The 26,530-nt window shown below is 40.3% G+C and overlaps 1 protein-coding gene across 6 annotated transcripts in view; it reads right to left on the bottom strand.

The window, feature by feature from the left end:
- Positions 1–26,530, bottom strand: part of LOC133631076 (partitioning defective 3 homolog) — a 412,449-nt gene that overhangs the window by 124,203 nt on the left and 261,716 nt on the right. For 5 of the 6 annotated variants that reach the window (XR_009821393.1, XR_009821392.1, XM_062023105.1 and 2 more), the window contains exons 16-19: positions 21,888–22,074; positions 16,860–17,011; positions 16,174–16,218; positions 1,284–1,514 (exon numbers count right to left, since the gene is read on the bottom strand). Coding sequence is in view for 4 of the 6 variants with exons in the window: in XM_062023105.1 (XP_061879089.1) it covers positions 1,284–1,514; positions 16,174–16,218; positions 16,860–17,011; positions 21,888–22,074 (615 nt within the window). In the remaining 2 variants the exon portion in view is untranslated. The remainder of the gene's footprint in view (positions 1–1,283; positions 1,515–16,173; positions 16,219–16,859; positions 17,012–21,887; positions 22,075–26,530) is intronic. The other variant, XM_062023106.1, reaches the window with a different exon arrangement.

Here is a 26,530-nt window from a genome sequence, read left to right as displayed (position 1 = left end):
TTAACTAAAAAAAAATAATTAAGTATTTTATATGTAGATTCAAATCATCATAGGTAAATGGTAAATGGGTTATACTTCAAGGTACTCAAAGCGCTTTGACACTATTTCCACATTCACATACACGGTCAAGCTCCTGCCTATCTTGCCGATTGTATTGTACCATATGTCCCGGCAAGAAATCTGCGTTCAAAGAACTCCGGCTTATTAGTGATTCCCAGAGCCCAAAAAAAGTCTGCGGGCTATAGAGCGTTTTCTATTCGGGCTCCAATACTATGGAATGCCCTCCCGGTAAAAGTTAGAGATGCTACCTCAGTAGAAGCATTTAAGTCTCATCTTAAAACTCATTTGTATAGTCTAGCCTTTAAATAGACCCCCTTTTTAGACCAGTTGATCTGCCGTTTCTTTTCTTTTCTTTTCTTTTCTTTTCTTTTCTACTCTGCTCCGGGGTGGACCGCTAGCCTGTCCATCAGATGGGGACATCTCTACGCTGCTGACCCGTCTCCGCTCGGGATGGTTCCCGCTGGCCCCACCATGGACTGGACTTTCGCTGATGTGTTGGACTTTCACAATATTATGTCAGACCCACTCGACACCGAGGATGTCGTTGTGGCTTGTACAGCCCTTTGAGACACTTGTGATTTAGGGCTATATAAATAAACATTGATTGATTGATTGATTGATATTCACACACTGATGGCGGGAGCTGCCATGCAAGGCCCTAACCACGACCCATCAGGAGCAAGGGTGAAGTGTCTTGCTCAAGGACACAACGGACGTGACGAGGTTGGTAGAAGGTGGGGATTGAACCAGGAACTCTCAGGTTGCTGGCCCGGCCACTCTTCCAACCGTGCCACGCCATCCCCCAATGCGTTGCATCTTCTGTTAGACTGCTTCAGAACGGACTTATTAATCCAAGTCACACATCCTCCACTTAACACTTTTTAATATCGCTGCTGTGGCGATGCCTGATAACAGCTTTCATTAGTAGACAAACGATTAGCGTCCAGTTATTGATCATTCGCCATGTTGCCTTCATGCGTCCTCATCAGGACGTTACCGAGTTATGAATTAAGATGTTAGTGGCATGAAGCCCGTAATGCAAAGCGTTCACATCTCAGGCATGAGGCGAGAGTTACATCGTGACCGCGGTCCTCGCTGGGGAACCACCCTGACGGGCTTGCTGTGTTCTGATGGCGGCGACAGCTTGGCTGCAGAAGGCATCAAAACCTTTGATTTTCAGTACAGAGATGCTGCAACTTGTGGACTCAGTGTGCGGGTCTTACATGTCTCCATGCCCTCGTCGTCCTCCTCGGCGGGTGCCGGACGGTCGTACGACTTGTCGATGGCCGCCCTGAAGCTCTCGTTGCAGCCCCGCCCCCTGATGATGCGAGGGCGAGGCCTGTGGAAGGGAAGATCCCCGTTGAGGGTGACCTCGGCCACGGCCGTCTGGAGGCTCTCGAGAGAACTGGACTTCTTTAAGCCCAGAGATGGACCCAGGTCCTTCGTGGAGGAACCTGATTGGACGATACAAAGGAGTGTGCAGCGATTACTGGATGTAATGTCATTCTATATATATATATATATATATATATTTATATTTAATTGATACCAACTACCGTATTTTCCGCACTATAAGGCGCACCGGATTATAAGGCGCACCTTCAATGAATGGCCTATTTTAAAACTTTGTTCATATATAAGCCGCACCGCATTATAAGGCGCATAGCATAGACGCTATCAGTAGAGGCTGGGGTTACGTTATGCATCCATTAGATGGAGCTGCGCTAAAGGGAATGCCAACAAAACAGTCAGTATAGATAGGTCAGTCAAACTTTATTAATAGATTACAAACCAGCGTTCTGACAACTCCGTTCACTCACAAAATGAATAAACAGCTGTTCTATTATTTTCCCCGAGGTAAAGTCAGTGACGTGGTATTTCGTTTATCCTTTAACAACAGCAAGGTATAACATGTAGTGCAACATTTACTGTATATCACATACACTGCAAAAACTGAAATCTAAGTAAGATGAAATATCTCAAATAAGGGTGATATTCGCTTATTTTCTGTCTGATAAGATCATTCTTCTCACTAAGCAGATTTTATATTCGAGTGTTTTACTTGTTTTAAGGGTTTTGGTCCTAAATGATCTCAGTAAGATATTGGAGCTTGTAGCTGAGATTTGATGACCTATATTGAGTAAAACATGCTTGAAACTAGAATATCAACTGTTGCAAAGCTGTGTCATCAACACTCACAAGTATAAAACTGCTTTTTTAAAGTAATAATTTCTTACTTCAAGCATGGAAAAAAAATCATGATGCCGAGCGCATATCATTATGTCAAGATAATGGCACTAGCATTTACTTATTTTAAGAATATTTTTCAACATATTGAGCAAAAAGGTCTTTTTTTTCTACCAAGAAAAGTGCACTTGTTATTAGTGAGAATATACTTATTTTAAGGTATTTTTGGGTTCATTGAGGTTAGCTAATTTTACTTGTTTTGGAAAGTCTTGACAAGCCGAATTTTCTTGTTCTATTGGCAGATAATTGTGCTTAGTTCAAATAAAATACCAGTAATTTTTGTTTCTTGTTTTTGAACACTGACTTTTTGCAGTGTATAAGGCGCACCGGATTATAAGGCGCACTGTCAGCTTTTGAGAAAATTGGAGGTTTTTAGGTGCGCCTTATAGTGCGGAAAATACGGTAGTACAAATATTTAAAAGCTTTTATAAAAATGTTTAGGATCCTTAAGGTGAATGTCGTGCTACATATGTCCTGCTCACTTTTCTGCATGCTTGTCCACAGACCAGGGGTGTCAAACATAAAACAGGTTTTATCTGGCCTGCGGGATGAGTTTGCTAAGTATAAAAATGAGCCGAAATTTTTGAATGAAAGAAACTGCTGTTCTAAATGTGTCCACTGGATGTCCCAATAGCAATTGTTTGTATCTTTGTAGATTATGCTACATATGTAAAAAAATAAAATTATGCTACATATGTAAAAAAAATAAATAAACCACAGGATGTTAGTGCACCAGTCGAGGAAAATGAACAAACTACATAAATAACATCCTGTAATTTGATTTTGATATTATTTTTTTATCTTGATAGATTGAAAATTAACACCAATGAGTTGACTGATGAACATTATCACATCATTTATTTCGAAAATATAAATAACAACAAATAAAGATACAATACTATTACCGCAACACGTAAGTGTAAACAAAAACCAACAACATTAAGATTTGTACAATTTCAGAATGTGCTTGTTCTATTTTTAAACAAAGAAGACAATCTGAAGTTGTCTTTATTTTTAAGTTATCGTGCCGTGATTTAACCAGTCCGGCCCACTTGGGAGTAGATTTTTCTCCATGTGGCGCCCGATCTAAAATGAGTTTGACACCCCTGCCGCAGACAATTAGATGTCTTCCAGATGCAGCACTTTAATAAAGCGTTTAATCACGATAACTTTTGCAAAAAAGGCATCCGGTGAAAAGACATCTCCAAGGTACAGTTGGAGCCGATTATAAAGTGTTTCTTTAATCCAAATTAAGAGCACGCCAGGAATTAAATCCATTAAATATTCTAATTGCTTAACAGCTCTGGCTGTGTTATTGAAGCATAATGCACAAGCTTTCTGATGAAAAAATGTATTCAAACGACCTGCCAAGCTTGCAGATTTATGTCAGCACACAATGAGGCTGTCTGTAAAAAAAAAAATAACACAAAAAGACAGAAACTTGAACGGTGAGTGAACGAGCTCGGGGAGGTTGGCAGCCTCTCATTTATTCTCATCAGTCTGTCCAAGTTCTTTTAATGTTCTATTTTTTTTACACTACACATTTTCACCACTTCACTGACGCCATGATGGCGAGCTGAGACGAGAAAAACCAGACAACACTTTTAAATTGCAGCGCTGTAACAGTACATGTATTCACAATCCAAATTTTCCGGTACAGAACATTCGGTTCTCACATGGTACACGTTAAATGAGGGACAGGTAAGGTTTATGGCTGTTGATCATGCCAAGGAGAAGCCAGAGCTTGAAAACCCTCTTCTGTTATTAAAGTCCCCTGTTTGGGAACTTTTGGTCTTCCTGGTGGAATACGCAATTTACAGGGTCTCAAACTCAACTTACTGGGGGGCGTCTGGAGGCTGATTCGGGATAAACATATATCAACTATTCACTTCAGAATCACATTTTAGCCACGTGATAAAAAAAAATTCAAATACAGCGCCTAGAATGACCATTAGGGATAACATACAAAACCCAAAACCAGTGAAGTTGGCACGTTGTGTAATTAGTAAATAAAAACAGAATACAATGATTTGCAAATCCTTTTCAACTTATATTCAATTGAATAGACTGCAAAGACAAGATATTTAATGTTCTAACTGAGAAACTTGTTTTTTTTTTGCAAATAATCATTAACTTCAAATTTAATGGCAGCAACACATTGCAAAAAAGTTGGCACAGGGGCATTTTTACCACTGTGTTACATGGCCTTTCCTTTTAACAACACTCAGTAAGTTTGGGAACTGAGGAGACCAATTTTTTAAGCTTTTTAGGTGGAATTCTTTCCCATTCTTGCTTGATGTACAGCTTAAGTTGTTTAAGGTTTTTTAGGCTTCATAATGTACCACACATTTTCAACGGGAGACAGGTCTTTTACTACGAAGCTGTTGTAACGTGCAGAATGTGGCTTGGCATTGTCTTGCTGAAATAAGCAGGGGCGTCCATGAAAAAGACGTTGCGTGGATGGCAACATATGTTGTACCTTTCAGCATTAATGGCGCCTTCACAGATGTGTAAGTTACCCATGCCTTGGGCACTAATACACCCCCATACCATCACAGATGCTGGCTTTTCAACTTTGCGCCTTTAACAGTCCAGATGGTTTTTTTCGTCTTTGGTCCAGAGGAAACAACGTCCACAGTTTCCAAAAACAATTTGAAATGTGGACTCGTCAGACCACAGAACACTTTTCCACTTTGCATCAGTTCATTTTAGATGAGCTCGGGCTCAGCGAGGCCGGCGGCGTTTCTGGGTGTTGTTGATAAATGGCTTTCGCTTTGCATAGTAGAGTTTTATCTTGCACTTATATATGTAGCGACGAACTGTAAATACTGAAAGTGGTTTTCAGAAGTGTCCCTGAGCCCATGTGGTGATATCCTTTACACACTGATGTCGGTTTTGGACGCAGTACCGCCTGAGGGACCAAAGGTCACTGGCATTCAATGTTGGTTTCCGGCCTTGCCGCTTACGTGCAGTGATTTCTCCAGATTCTCTGAACCTTTTGATGATGTTATAGATAATAGATAGTGAAATCCCAAAATTCCTTGCAATAGCTTGTTGAGAAATGTTGTTCTTAAACTGTTCGACAATTTGTTCACGCATTTGTTCACAAAGTGGTGACCCTCGCCCCATCCTTGTTTGTGAATGACTGAGCATTTCATGGAAGCTGCTTTTATACCCAATCATGGCACCCACCTGTTCACCTGTGGGATGTTCCAAATAAGTGTTTGATGAGCATTCCTCAACTTTCTCAGTCTTTTTTGCCACTTGTGCCAGCTTTTTTGAAACATGTTCAAATTCCAAATGAGCTAATATTGCAAAAAAATAAAGTTTACCAGTTTGAACGTTAAATATCTTGTCTTTGCAGTCTATTCAATTGAATATAGGTTGAAAAGGATTTGCAAATCATTGTATTTTGTTTTTATTTACCATTTACACAACGTGCCAACTTCACTGCTTTTGGGTTTTGTATTAAGATTAGAAACAACGGAACATCATTACTCAACATAACAGGCTGACTCATGATGTCACACGCACGCACGCACGCACGCACGCACGCACGCACGCACGCACGCACGCACGCACGCACGCACGCACGCACGCACACACGCACACACGCACACACGCACACACACACAACTGGTGTAGGATAAACAACTATGTTATCTCTAGTCTAAACATGTGCTTTTAACAACTATTCACACAACTGTGGTAAACTATGCTGGGAGCTACTGTTCCCAGGAGTTATTCCAGTTTCCCAGCATGCTTTGCAGCACTTGCTTTTGTGGAAAGTTGCTTAAGTTACGTGTTTAGAGTTGGTGTAGTAGCTGTTCACTATTCACCACTTTAGTAGTACAAGTTAACACGGATAATAGCCAACAAGCAAACACTTGTATGTGCACAAAATACATTTATATTCACTCCAAAAGAAAAACATTTTTCTCAAATTAATTTTTTTTGCAAACTATAATGTCTGTGCTTGCAAAATATATATTTCTGTCCTCAAAATCTGACTTTGCGACCTGGACATTAGGACACAAATATAACGCCATACTTAAACTAACAATACTACGAATAAAATAATATTTCACACTAGAGATGTCCGATAATATCGGACTGCCGGTATTATTGGCCGATAAATGCTTTAAAATGTAATATCGGAAATTATCGGTATCGGTTTCAAAATTATCAATATCGGTTTCAAAAAGTAAAATGTATGACTTTTTAAAACGCTGATGTGTACACAGACGTAGGGAGAAGTACGGAGCGCCAATAAACCTTAAAGGCCTACTGAAAGCCACTACTACCGACCACGCAGTCTGATAGTTTATATATCAATGATGAAATCTTAACATTGCAACACATGCCAATACGGCCGGGTTAACTTATAAAGTGACATTTTAAAATTCCCGCCACACTTCCGGTTGAAAAACTCCTTTGGATATGATTTATGCGCGTGACGTCACAAAATCCACGGAAGTGGTTGGACCCCATCGACCCGATACAAAAACATCTTGTTTTCTTCGACAAAATTCCACAGTATTCTGGACATCTGTGTTGGTGAATCTTTTGCAATTTGTTTAATGAACAATGGAGGCTGCAAAGAAGAACGTTGTAGGTGGGATCGATCGGTGTATTAGCGGCTAAGTACAATACTTACAGCAACACAACAAGGACTACTTACTACGCCTAGCCGATGCTTGCCGCCAAACCCACGGATGAAGTCCTTCGTCGCGCCGTCGGTCGCTGGAACGCAGGTGAGCACGGCTGTTGATGGGCTGGCTGGCGTAGGTGGAGCGCTAATGTTTTATCATAGTTCTGTGAGGTCCGGTTGCTAAGTTGTTAAATTAGCCTTAGCGTCGTTAGCAACAGCATTGTTAAGCCTTACCAGGCTGAGAATTTTTAACCGTGTAGTTACATGTCCATGGTTTAATAGTATTGTTGATCTTCTGTCTATCCTTCCAGTCAGGGGTTTATTTCTTTTGTTTCTATCTTCATTTGAGAACGATGCTATCACGTTAGCTCAGTAGCTAAGTGTGTCACCGATGTATTGTCGTGGAGATAAAAGTCACTTTAAATGTCCATTTCGCGTGCTCGACTCTCATTTTCAAGAGGATATAGTATCCGAGGTGGTTTAAAATACAAATCCGTGATCCACAATAGAAAAAGGAGAGTGTGGAATCCAATGAGCCAGCTTGTACCTAAGTTACGGTCAGAGCGAAAAAAGATACGTCCATCACTGCCTCTCAAGTCCTTCACTGTAACGTTCCTCATCTACGAATCTTTCATCCTCGCTCAAATTAATGGGGTAATCGTCGCTTTGTCGCTCCGAATCTCTCTCGCTCCATTGTAAACAACGGGGAATTGTGAGGAATACTAGCTCCTGTGATGTCACGCTACTTCCGGTACAAGCTGCTGTTCGAGGCATGTTAAAAAAAAATAATGCACTTTGTGACTTCAATAATAAATATGGCAGTGCCATGTTGGCATTTTATTCCATAACTTGAGTTGATTTATTTTGAAAACCTTGTTACATTGTTTAATGCATCCAGCGGGGCATCACGACAAAATTAGGCATAATAATGTGTTAATTCCACGACTGTATATATCGGTATCGGTTGATATCGGAATCGGTAATTAAGAGTTGGACAATATCGGAATATCGGCAAAAAAGCCATTATCGGACATCTCTACCTATGACAGGGGTCGGCAACCTTTACCACTCAAAGAGCCATTTTGGCAGGTTTCACAAATTAAAGAAAATAATGGGAGCCACAAAAAATTTTTTTTAATTTAAAATGAAAAACACCGCATACAAAGCTTAAATGCTTTGTGCTATGTTAACCAGGGGTATCAGACACACGCACTGGCACGCACTATAATGTGGAAATTTGATGTTAGTGCGGCCCGCGAGTTTTGAATGAATGGCGCTGGATAGCGTCATACTTGCCAACCCTCTCATTTTTCCCGGGCGTGATGGCACTGCTTTTGGCGCCCTCTTCAGTCTGCCCAAACAGTGTACCTGCTTGACCACATGTACAATGCAGTTTCGGCTTGCTCACGTAAGTGACAGCAAGGCGTACTAGCTCAGCAGCCACACAGCTTACACTGACGGTACCAATACCCAGAATCCCATGCAACCCTAACTCTTCCGCGCAACCAACGCACGGAGAGGGGGGGGGGGGGGTTGATGTGTGGGGGGATTTGGTGGTAGCGGGGGTGTATAATGTAGACCGGAAGAGTTAGGGCTGCATGGGATTCTGGGTATTGGTTGTGTTGTGTTTATGTTGTGTTACGGTGGGATGTTCTCCAGAAATGTGTTTTTCATTCTTTTTTGGTGTGGGTTCACAGTGTGGCGCATATTTGTAACGTAACAATGTTAAAGTTGTTTGATACGGCTACCGTCAGTGTAAGCTGTGTGGCTGATGAGTAAGTATGCTTTGCTGTCTCCTATGTGTGCAAGTAAAAGCTACATACAACATGTGGCCGGACTGGCACACTGTTTGTAAATGCTATAGAGGACAATTATTGCAGTGCAATTAGGGCACTTCCTTTATATAGTAATTAGAGTGTAAATATAATTATATTTCCCCTGGGAGTTATCTGTGAGAGGCACTGAGATCCACAAGTCTCCTGGGAAAATCGGGGGGGTCAGCAAGTATGTAGCTGAGCCGCATCAGAGTGGTCAAAGAGCCGCATGCGGCCCCGGAGCCGCGGGTTGCCGACCCCTGACCTATGACATTATAAAGTAGTAGTATGTGAATAGTGAGTAAAGAGTTTAGTTTTACAATACTTATTGGGCTTTTGGAGTCTACCTTCCTTTAACTTTTCGACCATTGCTTCCTAAACAGACTGCATGTTTTACTTTAACCCTTCTATCAGTAGACAATCACATCTTGATGACGTCACCAGTTTTCTACGGATCATCAGGACGAGGTCAACTCCAGCGGTCGCCAAGCACTTGACGTCTTCACAATGGCGAGGTCTCGGTGGCGGTGACCCCAACAACATAGGCTTTATTGATTTCGTATAATCACGTTGTAAAGCACTGCCATCTCTACGTCAGCTCAGGCCGTGACGCTAACTCCGTCTTCCCTCTAAGTTAATGAGTTCTTCTTGTGTTTGTAATTCAATTGTGTGTCAGTGAAGTGGATCAGAAGGATTTACACTAAGGCTTGGCACACACACAAAGACAAACGTGCGGTTTCTTTTGTTCTGATTTTCCCCCTTTCCCTACCAAAACGACTATGTCTTACAAGATTATATTTATAAGATTTTCCTGTGGTCTGAGCTGTGTTAAGAGTGACTTTGTCCTGATAATTGGCTCCAAAGGGGGTCGGGCAAAAATCATAAATATTAAACTTGTTCAACATTCATGACCCAAAATCTTCATGTTTGTGGGGAAAAGCCAAACACAACAGGAAAAATTCCCAGAATTCCCTGCAGTACCAACTCTTCAGGGACCCTAAAATATATACAAACGCCAATGGTGGATCTACACTGAACATCCACTGTGATGAGCGTATCTAGTCGATACTACTATGATTACAAAATCTTATTTCGGTTTTTTTTTAATGTATATTATATTTATAAACTCAGGAAATATGTCCCTGGACACATGAGGACTTTGAATATGACCAATGTATGATCCTGTAACGACTTGGTATCGGATTGATACCCAAATTTGTGGCATCATCCAAAACTAATGTAAAGTATCAAACAACAGAAGAATAAGTGATTATTACATTTTAATAGAAGTGTAGATAGCACATGCTAAAACAGAAAGTAAGCAGATATTATCAGTAAATGAACAAGTAGATTAATAATTAATTTTCTACAACTTGTCCTTAATAATTTTGACAAAATAATAGAATGATAAATGACACAATATGTTACTGCATACGTCAGCAGCTAAATTATGATCCTTTGTTTGTTTACTTACTACTAAAATACAAGTTGTCTTGTATTTTTACTATTTTATTTAAGGACAAACTTGCAATAAGAAACATATGTTTAATGTACCCTAAGACTTTTTGTTAAAATAAAGCCAATAATTACATTTTTTGTGGTCACCTTTATTTAGAAAAGTACCAAATTACATTTAGGTACCGGTACAACACTAGTGGAAGGACAGAATGGTAATATGTGTGGTGTGTTATTGATATTATTGGAGCACACCACACACGTATCCATCAAAACTGTTAAACGCCTGTTTTTTTCGTCTTTATGTGTGAGGTCTGTAAAAGATTAAACATCTCATCGGATGTAGAACATTTTAGTGAGGGTACCGCGCTTATTAGGCAGTGTTTCCCACACATTCATTTATTTGTGGCGGAACGCCAAGAAGGAATTACGTCCGCCACAAATAATTTTTTATTTTTTTTTGTCCTGTCCAGCTTCTCATGCAAATCATATAGTTGATGTAGATGCCCATATAGGCTGTTCAGGTTTACTTTACAAAAGAGAAGTGTAGGATACTTCTCTTGTTGCCTTATTTGTATTTGACCACTACTGTTTTCTGTTTATTTGTTACTGACTGTGGCAGGACACCTCTGCCTCTGTTTCACTTTATGTTGCTGGTAAATAATATGGTTGTAGTAGTAGGCTAAAGTTAAATTATTTAGTATGCACTAATTAAAGGGGCAGAGCTTTAAGAGACATTTTAGCTTTTATATTTTATAAGATATATTTTTTGTAAGAACCACAATTAATAAATATATTTCAGTGAATAACTTATTGTTCAAATCTGTATATAAATATGTAAATAAAGTGTTGTAATTATATTGTAAAATGGATGGATGGATGGATGGATGGACGTTTAAAACAAAACTGTTATTATTAATTAGTAAGTATACATTTTTTGAGCCTTTTTAGAGAAAATCATATTGTAGTAAATTATGCAAATTACTTGATGATGTCATGGTGACCACACCCATAGCCATGCCCTTATCCACACCCCCACAGGTATCTTGGCAGTTTATGGGAAACACTGTTGGGCTTACAAAACCAAAGAGTCCTCCATCCCTGGCGTGTCCAGGCTCCTGAGTCATCAATTCGTGCCAACAAAGAAGCCAGCTGAATTTTGTCTACTTGAGTCGTCACTGTCGTGGCTTTCAGTGGGGTTGTCTAGTTATGACTTGAAGAAATGGACCGTGGGTATTTTACGACCACATGATTATTTTGTAGTTGGCTAAATTTACACTAGAGCAGGGGTGTCAAGCTCATTTTAGATCGGGGGCCACATGGAGAAAAATCTACTGGACTGGACTGGTAAAATCACTGCACGATAACTTAAAAATAAAGACAACTTCAGATTGTTTTCTTTGTTTAAAAATAGAACGAACACATTTTGAAATTAGTCAAATCATAATGTTGTTGTTTTTTGTTTTTTTTACAATTACCTGTTGCGGTTAATAGTATATATACTTTAATTGTCATTATTTATATTTTCTAAATACATTATGTGATAATGTTCATCAGTCAACTCATTGATGTTAATTTTCAATCTATCAAGATAAAAAAAAATTAAAAAAATTTAAATGTCCGATAATGGCTTTTTTGCCAATATCCGATATTGTCCAACTCTTAATTACCGATACCGATATCAACCGATACCGATATATACAGTCGTGGAATTAACACATTATTATGCCTAATTTTGTTGTGATGCCCCGCTGGATGCATTAAACAATGTAACAAGGTTTTCCAAAATAAATCAACTCAAGTTATGGAAAAAAATGCCAACATGGCACTGCCATATTTATTATTGAAGTCACAAAGAGCATTATTTTTTTTAACATGCCTCAAAACAGCAGCTTGGAATTTGGGACATGCTCTCCCTGAGAGAGCATGAGGAGGTTGAGGTGGGCGGGGTTGGGGGGTAGCGGGGGTTTATATTGTAGCATCCCGGAAGAGTTAGTGCTGCAAGGGGTTCTGGGTATTTGTTCTGTTGTGTTTATGTTGTGTTACGGATGTTCTCCCGAAATGTGTTTGTCATTCTTGTTTGGTGTGGGTCCACAGTGTGGCGCATATTTGTAACAGTGTTAAAGTTGTTTATACGGTCACCCTCAGTGTGACCTGTATGGCTGTTGACCAAGTATGCTTTGCATTCCCTTGTGTGTGTGTGAAAAGCCGTAGATATTATGTGATTGGGCCGGCATGTAAAGGCAGTGCCTTTAAGGTTTATTGGTGCTCTGTACTTCCCCTTATGTCTGTGTACACAGCGGCGTTTTAAAAAGTCATACATTTTGATTTTTGAAACCGATCCTGATAATTTTGAAACCGATACCGATCATTTCCGATATTAAATTTTGAAGCATTTATCGGCCGATAATATTGGCAGTCTGATATTATCGGACATCCTTAATCAAAATCAAATTACATATGTAGCATCATCTACAAAGATACAAAGAATTGCTATTGCGACATCCAGTGGACACATTTAGAACAGCTGTTTCTTTCATTCAAAAATTTCCGGTTGATTTTTAAACTTTGCAAACTCATCGCGCGGGCCGGATAAAACCTGTTCCCCGGGCCGTACGTTTGACACCCCTGCACTAGAAGCTCAAAAAGTCCAGCTGAAGTCTCATAAAACATTTGAAAATGAAGATTTATGCTTTTTAATGCCGTAAAGAAAAGCGCCTGAAAACACTAAAAGCCACCTGGGCTTAGCAAACACAGACGATGACTTCTACCGGGTCCAAATGGAAGGTGTCGCCGTGATCAAGCATGATGGATTTTCAATGAAACATTCAGCTGTTGGTGCTGAAACGATCCCACTTCTCATCCGTCGCAACCGTTTGCCAGCTGTTGCATCTAAAATATGCAATGCCTCTTTTCAGATGAGCTCATCTCGCATAAAGATTATTGCTCTGATTGGCGGGCTCCGACGTGAGCCGTGATAATTAGCCAGCGCAGGAGGCGGCGCCGACCCAAACCCGGCGTCTCAAGTGGTAGCGGTTCCACACACAGGTCGCGGAAACACACCAGACGCGACAATGACAAATGGCTCGCTGTCAGCCTGCTGCCTTAAACGAGGACAGAGCGCTATCTCTCCACACACACCCATTGTAATTAGTGATGCAGGCTCATTTGCAACAAAACACGGGAGAAGATAAAATCTATCATTGACCTCCAACAGTCGTGTCAAACTGAAAAAAAAACAACAAGGTTCTTTCTCTGCCGCTTTACATAAGTGATTAACATTTAGACAGAATCTGTTGAGAATCTTGACCGCTGCTGATGACATTTATTGACCGACTCATCGTAGCCAAACAGACAGCAGTGAGAGGTTTATTTTTTAACATAGTCGCGGTCAAAAGTTGACACACACTTGTAAGGAACATAACGTCATGGCTGTCTTGAGTTTCCAATAATTTCTACAACTCTTATTTTTTCGTGATAGAGTGATTGGAGCACATACTTGTTGGTCACAAAAAACATTCATGAAGTTTGGTACTTTTATGAATTATTATGGGTCTACTGAAAATGTGAGTAAATCTGCTGGGTCAAAAGTATACATACAGCAATGTTAATATTTGGTTACATGTCCCTTGGCAAGTTTCACTGCAATAAGGCGCTTTTGGGAGCCATCCACAAGTTTCTGGCAAGCTTCTGGTTGAATTTTTGCAGTTCACCTAAATGTGTTGGTTTTCTGACATGGACTTGTTTCTTCAGCATTGTCCACAGGTTTAAGTCAGGACTTTGGGAAGGCCATTCTAAAACCTTAATTCTAGCCTGATTTTATGCTGTGGGCCTGTTTTGTTGCCAATGGAACTGGTGCTTTAAACGGGACAATGAAAAAGGAGGATTACCTCCAAATTCTTCAGGACAACCTAAAACATACTTGCCAACCTTGAGACCTCCGATACCGGGAGATGGGGGGAGATTGAAATGTCCTTATTTTTGAAGGAAAAGCACTGTACTTTTCAATGAAGATAACTTTAAACTAGTCTTAACTTTAAAGAAATACACTCTATACATTGCTAATGTGGTAAATGACTATTCTAGCTGCAAATGTCTGGTTTTTGGTGCAATATCTACATAGGTGTATAGAGGCCCATTTCCAGCAACTATCACTCCAGTGTTCTAATGGTACAATGTGTTTGCTCATTGGCTCAGAAGGCTAATTGATGATTAGAAAACCCTTGTGCAATCATGTTCACACATCTGAAAACAGTTTAGCTCGTTACAGAAGCTACAAAACTGACCTTCCTTTGAGCAGATTGAGTTTCTGGATCATCACATTTGTGGGGTCAATTAAACGCTCAAAATGGCCAGAAAAAGAGAACTTTCATCTGAAACTCGACAGTCTATTCTTGTTCTTAGAAATGAAGGCTATTCCACAAAATTGTTTGGGTGACCCCAAACTTTTGAACGGTAGTGTACATATATATATATGTGTACAGGTATATGTACTGTATATATATACATATATATATGTATATACATATATGTACATGTATATATATATATATATATATATATATATACATTATCGATGGGAAAATGCATTTTTATACAATATGATTTGCCTGAGTGGCTAGGAGACACCGAGAGTAACAAGCGGTAGAAAATGGATTAGAAAGGACAGATTAAAAAAAAAAAAAAAAAATTTTACTTGGGACTTCCCGCGGGCCGCATTTTGGACGCTGGCGGGCCGTAGTTTGGGGAACCCTCATCTAGCTAATTCTGTGCCATTTCTCGCTGAACACAGGAAAACAAATTGTGGGCGTAATATAGTCAAGAAGGTGCATAATATGCGGGATGTCCCTATGTGTCGGCGGAACCCAGAAAAATGACCAAAAATAATAGTTGGTGTGTGCATAGTATCAATCAATCAATCAATGTTATTTATAGTTAACAGTTTGAGGTCACTGTTATGGAAATAAGGTTACTGCAAGATGTCCATGTGTCAATTAAATTTTGCTTGCTGATATTTGTGCCTCAGGGAAAAAAAATAGTTGGTGCGCGCATAATAGTAGTTTGATGTCACCGTTATGGAAATAAGATTATTTCATCAAGATAGTGCATGATATGTAGCTTACTGAGACTGGAAGGTCGTGAGTTCAAACCCCGGCCGAGTCATACCAAAGACTATAAAAATGGGACCTGCTTGACACTCGGCATCAAGGTTTGGAATTGGGGGTTAAATCACCAAAATGATTCCTGAGCGCGGCCACCGCTGCTGCTCACTGCTCCTCTCACCTCCCAGGGGGTGAACATGGTGATGGGTCAAATGCAGAGGATAATTTCACCACACCTAGTGTGTGCGTGACTATCGTTGGGACCCAGGAAAAGGACAAAAAGTAAGTAGTTGGTGTGTTCATAGTAGTGGTTTGATACCACTGTGATTTTACATAATGCGCAATTTGCTGCTATTTCTCGCTGAACACAGAAGGAAAAAAAACTCATGCATGTACTTGGATGGATTGTTCAGTCAAATGGTGCCTGATATGAAAACCATAGACCCACAATTTGCAGACACATACTAATACACAAACGAGCATTTTTTCCTAAATTCTCTTCTTTTTTCAGCTGACTATTTAACATACGTGTTGAGTTAATATTTACTAGGTTTGCTTTAAAGGCAAAATATTGTGCAAAACCTTTTGATCCGTTAACCTCTCCTCTCAGTGTCCTTGCAAACTGTTAATTTAAAGGCAAAGCAATTAATCACAGATGCTGGATAGTTGCCAGAGTAGATGAAAGACTTGTGCAATGGGCCATTGTATCTTTGTGAATAAAACGCTCATATCTGGAGAGCGCTTCCTGGCTGAAACATCGGGATGAAAAGAAGTAAAGATTTTGTACCGTCATGATTGTTTAACGCTCAACAGCTCCTATCAGTTCTACGAATCCGGGCCTTACCTGTGCTGGGGTCAGGACGAGGGCTGAGGTTAATCTCGTCGGCTACTGTTAAAGGAAGTGAAAGGGGGGGTGGGCGGGGGCAAACAGGGGGGGTAAAAAATTTGGAGGTTCAGTTAGTGCTTATCACATTCCTCATGCAACATCCCGCTACAGATGCAAACATCACAAAACAAACGCCTTCATCTCTGTTAAGGACAGGACGCCATGCCAGACCAGCAGGTGAGTGCAGAGAGGGACGGGGGAGGGAGGGGTGTGAGGGGGGTTAGTAGTGCTAGCAATCAGGCTTGTTGCTGCAATCTGTTGCGGAAGATGAGGAAGACGAGAGATGATTGCAGAGCGCAAGGGCGGGATGTTTGGGTCGGAGCAATCAGCAGCTGTTTTGGGGACGGTTCAAGGTGAAGAGTTCTCCACTTTGCGAGAAGAAGGAGGCGGTTCTTGATTGAGGAGGACAGGTGAGCGCGTGAGGATGAAGAAGAGGTGGAATGCGAATGGTTGTACTGACAGGAAATAATGTGTGTTTGTAGAAAAATGGATGGATGGATGGATGGATGGTACTGAAGGTTGAGCTGCCTACATCGCTTTGAATGACAACACTTGTTTTCATCAAAATAATACAGATATCAAATACGTCTCGCATCTTAGATTGACGCTTAAAAGGGAGGAAGAGGAGGTTTACAACACAATACCTAGGTCCATGCTCTTGGACTTGCGCGTCTTGATGATCTCAAGCTGGGACGCGTCCCCAAACTGCTTGGTCCGCTTCTCCGACATGCTCTGGCGTCCGAAACCTTCGCGCAGGAAGGCGGCGTCAGCATTGCTCCCATCAGGGATCTGGGAGCTATTCAATGAAAATGATACAGAAAATGTTCATAAAAAAGATTATAATAAATAAATAAAAAAAGCCATGTCAAATCATGTCAACGTCAAGCGTTTCATAGAACAGAATAGAATGCCTTTTATTGTCACTATACGCAGGTACAATGAGATTAGAAGCAACTCCAGTACCAGTGCGACAGTCTACAAAATATACAAAACATAGGAAGGAAAGAAAAAGAAAAATAGCGCAAAAGGGGGTAAGGTGCACAGTCCAGTCCTGAGAACGATTTATGTTCAATGTGTTATTCACAGGAAATAAATATTATACTATATTAGGGCTGGGCGATATATCGAATATACCGTATTTTACGCACTATAAGGCGCACCTAAAAACCTCCAATTTTGTCAAAAGCTGACAGTGCGCCTTATAATCCGGTGCGCCTTATATATGGATCAATATTGAGCCACAACAAACCTAAACTTCATTTTCATAAAGTTTAGGTCTCGCAACTACAGTAAACAACCGCCAACTTTTTTTTCCCCCGTAGAAGAAGAAGCGCTTCTTCTTCTACGGCAGGGGTCGGCAACCCGCGGCTCTAGAGCCGCATGTGGCTCTTTAGCGCCGCCCTAGTGGCTCTCTGAAGCTTTTTCAAAAATGTATGAAAAATGGAAAAAGATGAGGGGAAAAAAAACAATTTTTTTTTGTTTTAATATGGTTTCTGTATGAGGACAAACATGACACAAACCACCCTAATTTTTATAAAGCACACTGTTTATATTAAACATGCTTCACTGATTCGAGTATTTGGCAAGCGCCGTTTTGTCCTACTAATTTGGCGGTCCTTGAACTCACCTTAGTTTGTTTCCATGTATAACTTTCTCCGACTTTCTAGGACGTGTTTTATGCCACTTTTTTTTCTGTCTCATTTTGTCCACCACACTTTTAACGTTGTGCGTGAATGCACAAAGGTGAGTTTTGTTGATGTTATTGACTTGTGTGGAGTGCTAATCAGACATATTTGGTCACTGCATGACTGCAAGCTAATCGATGCTAACATGCTATTTAGGCTAGCTATTTGTACATATTGCATCATTATGCCTCATTTGTAGCTATATTTGAGCTCATTTAGTTTCCTTTAAGTCATCTTAATTCAATTTATATCTCATGACACACTATCTGTATGTAATATGGCTTCTAATTTGTTGCGGCTCCAGACAGATTTGTTTTTGTATTTTTGCTCCAATATGGCTCTTTCAACATTTTGGGTTGCCGACCCCTGTTCTACGGTAAGCAGCCGCAAACTTCATTTTCCCCCGTAGAAGAAGAAGTTCTTCTTCTATGGTAAGCAGCCGCTGACTTCATTTTCCCCCGCAGCCGCCCCCGTAGAAGAAGAAGAAGCGCGCAGTGCATGCTGGGATATATGACGTTTCATTTCCATTTGTGTGTTTATGTAAAGACCCCAAAATGGCTCCTATTAAGAGACACGCTTACGACGCAGAGTTTGAACTCAAGGCGATCAGTCACACAGTAGAACACGGATGACAGAAGGCGAACACACGTGACGTTCACCAAAACAGGGAGACAGCGGCAGACGACATACGCCACTATATGCCAGTGGATCATAAATGCCTGGGGCTGATATATCAGTCTCAACTGTGGTCCGAGATTTCAGGAAGGCAGGAATTGTCACTGAACTGCTAGACAACAGCAGCAACACTCACTCCATTAATGACGACTTCGACGAGACGGAGCTGGGCATGTTGGATGCCGTATTCGCCCAACTGTTTAATTCGGGTACCGAAGAAGAAGAATTCGAGGGATTCGTGGATGAGGAATAACTTCATAAAGTGAGCTTTACATGTTTATTTTGTGTGTTGTGTTGTGTGACATTAACGTTTGAGCAACGTTGAGTTATTGATTTATTGTTATTGCTTTGCACTATTTGGAGTGTTACTATTGTGTGATTGCACTAACGTTTGATTTACCAAAACACGAGTAAATCAGCTGTTTATTCATTTTGGGAGTGAACAGAGTTGTCAGAACACTGATTTGTAATCTATTAATAAAGTTTGAATGACCTATATGACTGTTTTGTTGACATTCCCTTCAGCGCAGCTCCATCTAATGCAGCGTTTCTCAAAGTGTGGGGCGCGCCCCACTGGTGGGGAATAGAGACATGACAGGTGGGGCGCGAGGAACGGGAGGAAATTTCACTTTGATTTTTTTTATTTTTTTATTATTATACTCTTTGATTTTTTTTTTTACTATGCTTTCATTTTCTATACATACTGGAAATCACTTTGTGATTCTGTCTGTGAAATCCGCTATATAGATAAATGTAAATTACTTATTTTTCCTGTATGCTTTACATTTGTAGGTAGGAGCGAAAGTTTGACAGACAGCAACAGTAACTAATGGGGGCGGGGCTAAGCGGAAGCTTTGTGAATGGCGAGTCACTGTGCGAGGATTTGCTGTTTTGCAAATACATCAAAAATAGAGCCACTGCTGATGAGCTGTTCAAGATAATGGACAGTTTCCTCAAAGAACACGACCTTAAATGGGAAAACTGTGTGGGCTTTTGCTCTGATGGCACGCATGGCAAAGTCAAGAAACGGGCTGCAGGCTCTAATAAAGAGGGTTGCGCCAAATGCGCATTGGACACAATGTGTCATTCACCGGGAAACACTCGCGTCAAGGCAGCTCAGCCCCGAATTCAATGAGGTTTTAACAGTGGCAGTGTCAAGCCTGCAACCCCGGTTTGAAAAGCTGTGCAGTGCAAAACTGTAAAACTCATGTTCACTTGCCCTGTCCTCCTTTTTTTGGCAAAGATTGCAAAGTGGCACTTTTATTTTCATTTATTATTGAACTTGATGCAAGTTATTTGATTTATTATTGAACTTGATGCAAGTTATAACACTTTTATTTGATTTATTATTGAACTTGATGCAAGTTATAACACTTTTTTTTATTTACTATTGAACTTGATGCAAGTTATAACACTTTTGTTTTATTTATTATTGAACTTGATGCAAGTTATAACACTTTTGTTTTATTTATTATTGAACTTGATGCAAGTTATAACACTTTTGTTTTATTTATTATTGAACTTGATGCAAGTTATTTGATTTATTATTGAACTTGATGCAAGTTATAACACTTTTATTTGATTTATTATTGAACTTGATGCAAGTTATAACACTTTTTTTGATTTATTATTGAACTTGATGCAAGTTATAACACTTTTTTTGATTTATTATTGAACTTGATGCAAGTTATAACACTTTTGTTTTATTTATTATTGAATTGATGCAAGTTATTTTATTTGATATTGAACTTGATGCAAGTTACACCACAGCTGCACAGTTATTTTATTTATTATTGAACTTGATTTTATTTTATGTTATTGAGTTTGAATGTATAAAACTTGATGTTACTTGATGTTCGATAAATTTGAAAATGTTAAGCTTGGCATTAGCGTTCTGTTGGGGCGATGGGGGCAGGTGGGGCTTGAAAACTCCCCCTTGTCCAAAGTGGGGGATGACAAAAAAAGTTTGAGAACCACTGATCTAATGGATGCATAGGTGCGCCTTATAATTCGGTGCGCCTTATAGTGCGGAAAATACAGTACTCGATATATCGTGGTTTTGTTTCTGTGCGATGTAGAAAATGACTATATCGTGAGTATTCGAGTATACGTTCTCACGCAGTTGCTTTTTGATGCGGGCATTATTGCTCTTCCCACTCTTTCTTGTCTCTCCTCCGCACAGAGAGATAAAACAAGCGCTCCTTCTTACATACATCACATACTGTCGCGCGTGCAACGTCCTACGCCCTCGCGGAGCAGAGAGGTAGCGGCATGGGTAAAGTTAGCTGTGGCAGGTGGTGCGAGCGGAGCGGTGCGAGTGGTAATACGAGAGAAAGAAGCTGCCAATCTGGTAACAAATGAAGGAAGAATAATTAATTCCCAAGAAAAACAGTACAGGGTCCATCGTCTGGCGGTGGTTTGGCTTCAAGCGGGAAGATGTTGAACAGACAACTGTAATATGTCAAGTGTGCTGCAAAAGCGTTGCTACTACTAATTTGTAGCATCATTTGAAAAGTCACCCTTGTGAGAATAAGGAGTGCTTGAAACTCCGCATGTCAACATCTCGGCCGGTGCCACACCCAACAAGCAACCAGCACTGACCCAATTGAGCCTGGCCTCTTCCATTTCCAGATCATCACCGTATGAAAAAAAGAGTCAACAACAGAAGGAGATAACGTCCGCAGGAACCTACCACATAGTGAAGGACGTACACTATTAGATTTCCTATTATGCAGCTCATTTTTATTTGACAGTTATTGAAATATCTTGTGTGAAATCATGCACAAAAGTGCACTTTATTTGTTTTAAAGTATTGTAGTGGCGTTCTGTACAAAAAGTGCACTTTAATTGAGTGTTGTTTTGTGCATGATGTCATCTTAGTGACATCATGCACAAAAGTGCACTCATAGCTTGTTTCAAAATGTCTCTGACAATCTTGCACGTTTTGAAATAACATGAATATTTGTGCCACCGTTTAATAAATACAGTTTTGGTAAATTGACTTAGTTGTGATTTCCCTCTCTGCATGAAAGTTTAAAAGGAGCATATATTAATGCAGTATGAACAAGAATGTTTTAATGTAGACACATAGAATCATCATACTGGTGTGATTATATGCATCAAGTGTTCATTCAAGGCGAAGGCAAAATATTGAGATATATATGGTGTATCGTGACATGGCCCAAAAATATCGAGATATTAATAAAAGGCCACATCGCCCAGCCCGATACTATATACAGTACATATATACAGAAGCATTCAGATTGTGGGTGGAAAGTAAAAATTGCACACAGAGAGGTGCATCTTTCCCACCTTTCATTGGGAGCGGGAAGATCTTTGACCCACGGCAGTGTCGCGTCAGCGTTAAAGCCCACATCGTCGTGGGAGCTGGAAGACGACTGGTCGGACAGATGAGGCGGAAGTAGCGGCGGCCGGTCATCTTCGATGATGATGGTGTCATCCTGTGGCATGTTGACCGTCGGAGACAGCTGGTAGTTACCTAGAGAGGACATTAGTTCAACATTAGAACCACACTTAGCCTTTACTCGGTTTTCCTAGAAGATGGAGAGACTGTGTCCAGTAGGAGACAAATATTATGAATGTCATGATATGTTTTATGAAAAACACAGAAAATGGCAGATTAAGTCTGATGACATAAAGCAAACAACATTCAATGACTAAAATCAAAACACCACATTAACGAGTAGATCAAGAAGTGACAACTTTTCACCACACTAAGGAACAATAGAGCAGCAATACATTTGACAACAAATGACCAGGTATTCATCTTAACAGCAGAAGCATGCATGCCAATTTTCACAATATCCAAAAATATATACTGTATTTATTATCTTTGTGCTGCATTTATTTGCCAATCTATTTTACTTCTGAATATATTTATCGTTAATCACAATAATTATCGGATCAATACGAAGAATTATGACGGATCAATAAATCTGATGACATCAAAATTACTCAACTAACCGAAAATGCTTCAATGAGGCAAGATTGGGTGGATTATAGTGAGCAAATCGAGCTCTCCTTTTCTCCTGAACTTATGGTAAACAAACACGGCAACAAGTGTGTGGGACTATTTTACAATTTAAAGAATACTTTTCCTGTGCCATTGGCACCAAAAGTCCTGCAAACATTCCGCAAGGAGCGAAAAAAACATTGAGCTTTAACACATCAAACCTAATTTGCCACCTGAATAGGGATGTAACGATAAACGGCGTTAGTGAACAGCGGTAAGACTCTCGACGGTTAGTATTACTGCTTTAAATTAAAATGAGTTAAAAAACTGGGATTGATAACTGCACTTGATAAACTCACTGACAAACTGGCAGCAGATCGCTAGCTTAAATGCTAACATGAAAACAAGAGACATTGACCTCTTCCCCCATTAAGAAACATGTCCCAATTTAAACTTATATCAACTAGGGATATAACGGTATCAAAATCTCAAAGTACAAGACTATCACTATATTAAAGGCCTACTGAAAGCCACTACTACCGACCACGCAGTCTGATAGTTTATATATCAATGATGAAATCTTAACATTGCAACACATGCCAATACGGCCGGGTTAACTTATAAAGTGACATTTTAAAATTCCCGGGAAATATCCGGCTGAAACATCGCGGTATGATGACGTATGCGCGTGACGAAGTCCGAGTAACGGAAGTTATGGTACACCGTAGAATCCTATACAAAAAGCTCTGTTTTCATTTCATAATTCCACAGTATTCTGGACATTTTTTGCAATTTTTTTAATGAACAATGAAGGCTGCAAAGAAGACAGTTGTAGGTGGGATCAGTGTATTAGCAGCGGACTACAGCAACACAACCAGGAGGACTTTGTAGGAGCGCTAGCCGCGCTAGCCGCCGACTTCACCTTGACTTCCTACGTCTCCGGGCCGCCAAACGCATCGGGTGAAGTCCTTCGTCCTTCTGCCGATCGCTGGAACGCAGGTGAGCACGGGTGTTGATGAGCAAATGAGGGCTGGCTGGCGTAGGTGGAGAGCTAATGTTTTTAGCATAGCTCTGTGCAGTACGGTTGCTAAGTTAGCTTCAATGGCGTCGTTAGCACAGCATTGTTAACCTTCGCCAGCCTGGAAAGCATTAACCGTGTATTTACATGTCCAGTGTTTAATAGTATTGTTGATTTTCTATCTATACTTCCAGTCAGGGGTTTATTTATTTTGTTTCTATATGCAGTTAAAGCAAGATGCTATCACGTTAGCTCGTAGCTAAAGCATTTCGCCGATGTATTGTCGTGGAGATAAAAGGCACTGAATGTCCATTTCGCGTTCTCGACTCTCATTTTCAAGAGGATATAGTATCCGAGGTGGTTTAAAATACAAATCTGTGATCTACAATAGAAAAAGGAGAGTGTGGAATCCAATGAGCCAGCTTGTACCTAAGTTACGGTCAGAGCGGAAAAAGATACGTCCATCGCTGCCTCTCAAGTCATTCACTGTAACGTTCCTCATCTACGAATCTTTCATCCTCGCTCAAATTAATGGGGTAATCATCAATTTCTCGGTCCGAATCTCTCTCGCTCCATTGTAAACAACGGGGAATTGTGAGGAATACTAGCTCCTGTGACGTCACGCTACTTCCGCTACAGGCAAGGCTTTTTTCTTATCAGCGAGCAAAAGTTGCGAACTTTATCGTCAATTTTCTCTACTAAATCCTTTCAGCAAAAATATGGCAATATCGCGAAATGATCAAGTATGACACATAGAATGGATCTGCTATTCCCGTTTAAATAAAAAAAAATCATTTCAGTAGGCCTTTAAGGGGGTTAAATTACCAAAATGATTCCCGAGCGCGACCACTGCTGCTGCTCACTCCTCCCCTCACCTCGCAGGGGGTGGAACAAGGGTCAAACGCAGAGAGTAATTTCACCACACCTAGTTTGTGTGTGACTATCAGTGGTACTTTAATTTTTTTAACTTTTTTTTTTTAACATTTTTGAAGCAAATAAACAACGACCATGAATTGATTAACGTGGACCCCGCCTTAAACAAGTTGAAACACTTATTCGGGTGTTATCATTTAGTGGTCAATTTTACGGAATATGTACTGTACTGTGCAATCTACTAATACAAGTTTCAAACAAGACCAAGTTTGCTCTAAAGATCTTTTTCCATGTTAATTTCCGCCAACATGTTAATATTTAAAGGCCTACTGAAACCCACTACTACCGACCACGCAGTCTGATAGTTTATACATCAATGATGAAATCTTAACATTATAACACATGCCAATACGGCCGGGTTAACTTATAAAGTGACATTTTAAATTTGCCGCTAAACTTCCGGTTCGAAACGCCTCTGAGGATGACGTATGCGCGTGACGTAGACCGGCGAACACGGGTATGCCTTCCACATTGAAGCCAATACGAAAAAGCTCTGTTTTCATTTCATAATTCCACAGTATTCTGGACATCTGTGTTCGTGAATCTGTTTCAATCATGTTCATTGCATTATGAAGAAGGAAGCTGAGCAAGCAAAGAAGAAAGTTGTCGTTGCGAAATGGACGTATTTTTCGAACGTAGTCAGCCACAACAGTACACAGCCGGCGCTTCTTTGTTTACATTCCCGAAAGATGCAGTCAAGATGGAAGAACTCGGATAACAGAGACTCTAACCAGGAGGACATTTGACTTGGATACACAGACGCCTGTAGAGAACTGGGACAACACAGACTCTTACCAGGATTACTTTGATTTGGATGACAAAGACGCAGACGTGCTACTGTGAGTATGCAGCTTTGGCTTTTTTTTGCGTATGTACGTAACTTTTTTTTAAATATATAAGCTTTATGAACCTTGGGTTAGGTGAACGGTCTTTTGGGCTGAGTGATTGTGTGTGTTGATCATGTGTTTGAATTGTATTGGCGTGTTCTATGGAGCTAGGAGCTAGCAGAGGAGCTAGGAGCTAGCATAACACGTACCGTACCGTACGTGCGCGTCACGTACGTAACTTTTTAAAAATATATAAGCTTTATGAACCTTGGGTTAGGTAAACGGTCTTTTGGGCTGAGTGATTGTGTGTGTTGATCATGTGTTTGAATTGTATTGGCGTGTTCTATGGAGCTAGGAGCTAGCAGAGGAGCTAGGAGCTAGCATAACAAACACGCAGGTGTTATTATGCAGGATTAATTTGTGGCATATTAAATATAAGCCTGGTTGTGTTGTGGCTAATAGAGTATATATATGTCTTGTGTTTATTTACTGTTATATCAGGTCACCCCCGGCTCTCACAGCATCTTCCCTATCTGAATAGCTTCAACTCCCCACTAGTCCTTCACTTGCACTTTACTCATCCACAAATCTTTCATCCTCGCTCAAATTAATGGGGAAATTGTCGCTTTCTCGGTCCGAATCTCTCTCACTTCATGCGGCCATCATTGTAAACAATAGGGAACTTTGCGTATATGTTCAACTGACTACGTCACGCTACTTCCGGTAGGTGCAAGCCTTTTTTTTATCAGATACCAAAAGTTGCAATCTTTATCGTTGTTGTCCTATACTAAATCCTTTCAGCAAAAATATGGCAATATCGCGAAATGATCAAGTATGACACATAGAATAGATCTGCTATCCCCGTTTAAATAAAAAAAATTCATTTCAGTAGGCCTTTAAGTAGCTTTGCATGTTTAACATCGCCATTTGATTGTTGTAAGTCATTCTCCAGCACAAAAGTCTGCTTCCTTCTGACTGGCCAACATCCAAAGGCAACAACTACAATTGTCACAGTCCAGTAAGACGTGATGTTCATTTCTTACTAGAATAATTCTCTCAGCAGGAATCAAACGACTGCCATAAAAGCTTGAAAAGGCTGGTCGCTGATGCAAACATCTGCACCCGAGGCCATGAATCGCACGAAATGAGTGCACAGGAAGAAGAAGGAGCCGAAAGAACGCGCGAAGACAACACAAAAACAGAG

Source organism: Entelurus aequoreus, linkage group LG16, assembly GCF_033978785.1.
Source record: "Entelurus aequoreus isolate RoL-2023_Sb linkage group LG16, RoL_Eaeq_v1.1, whole genome shotgun sequence".
Lineage (NCBI taxonomy): Eukaryota > Metazoa > Chordata > Actinopteri > Syngnathiformes > Syngnathidae > Entelurus > Entelurus aequoreus.
This window is presented reverse-complemented; position numbering and strand designations above follow the sequence as displayed.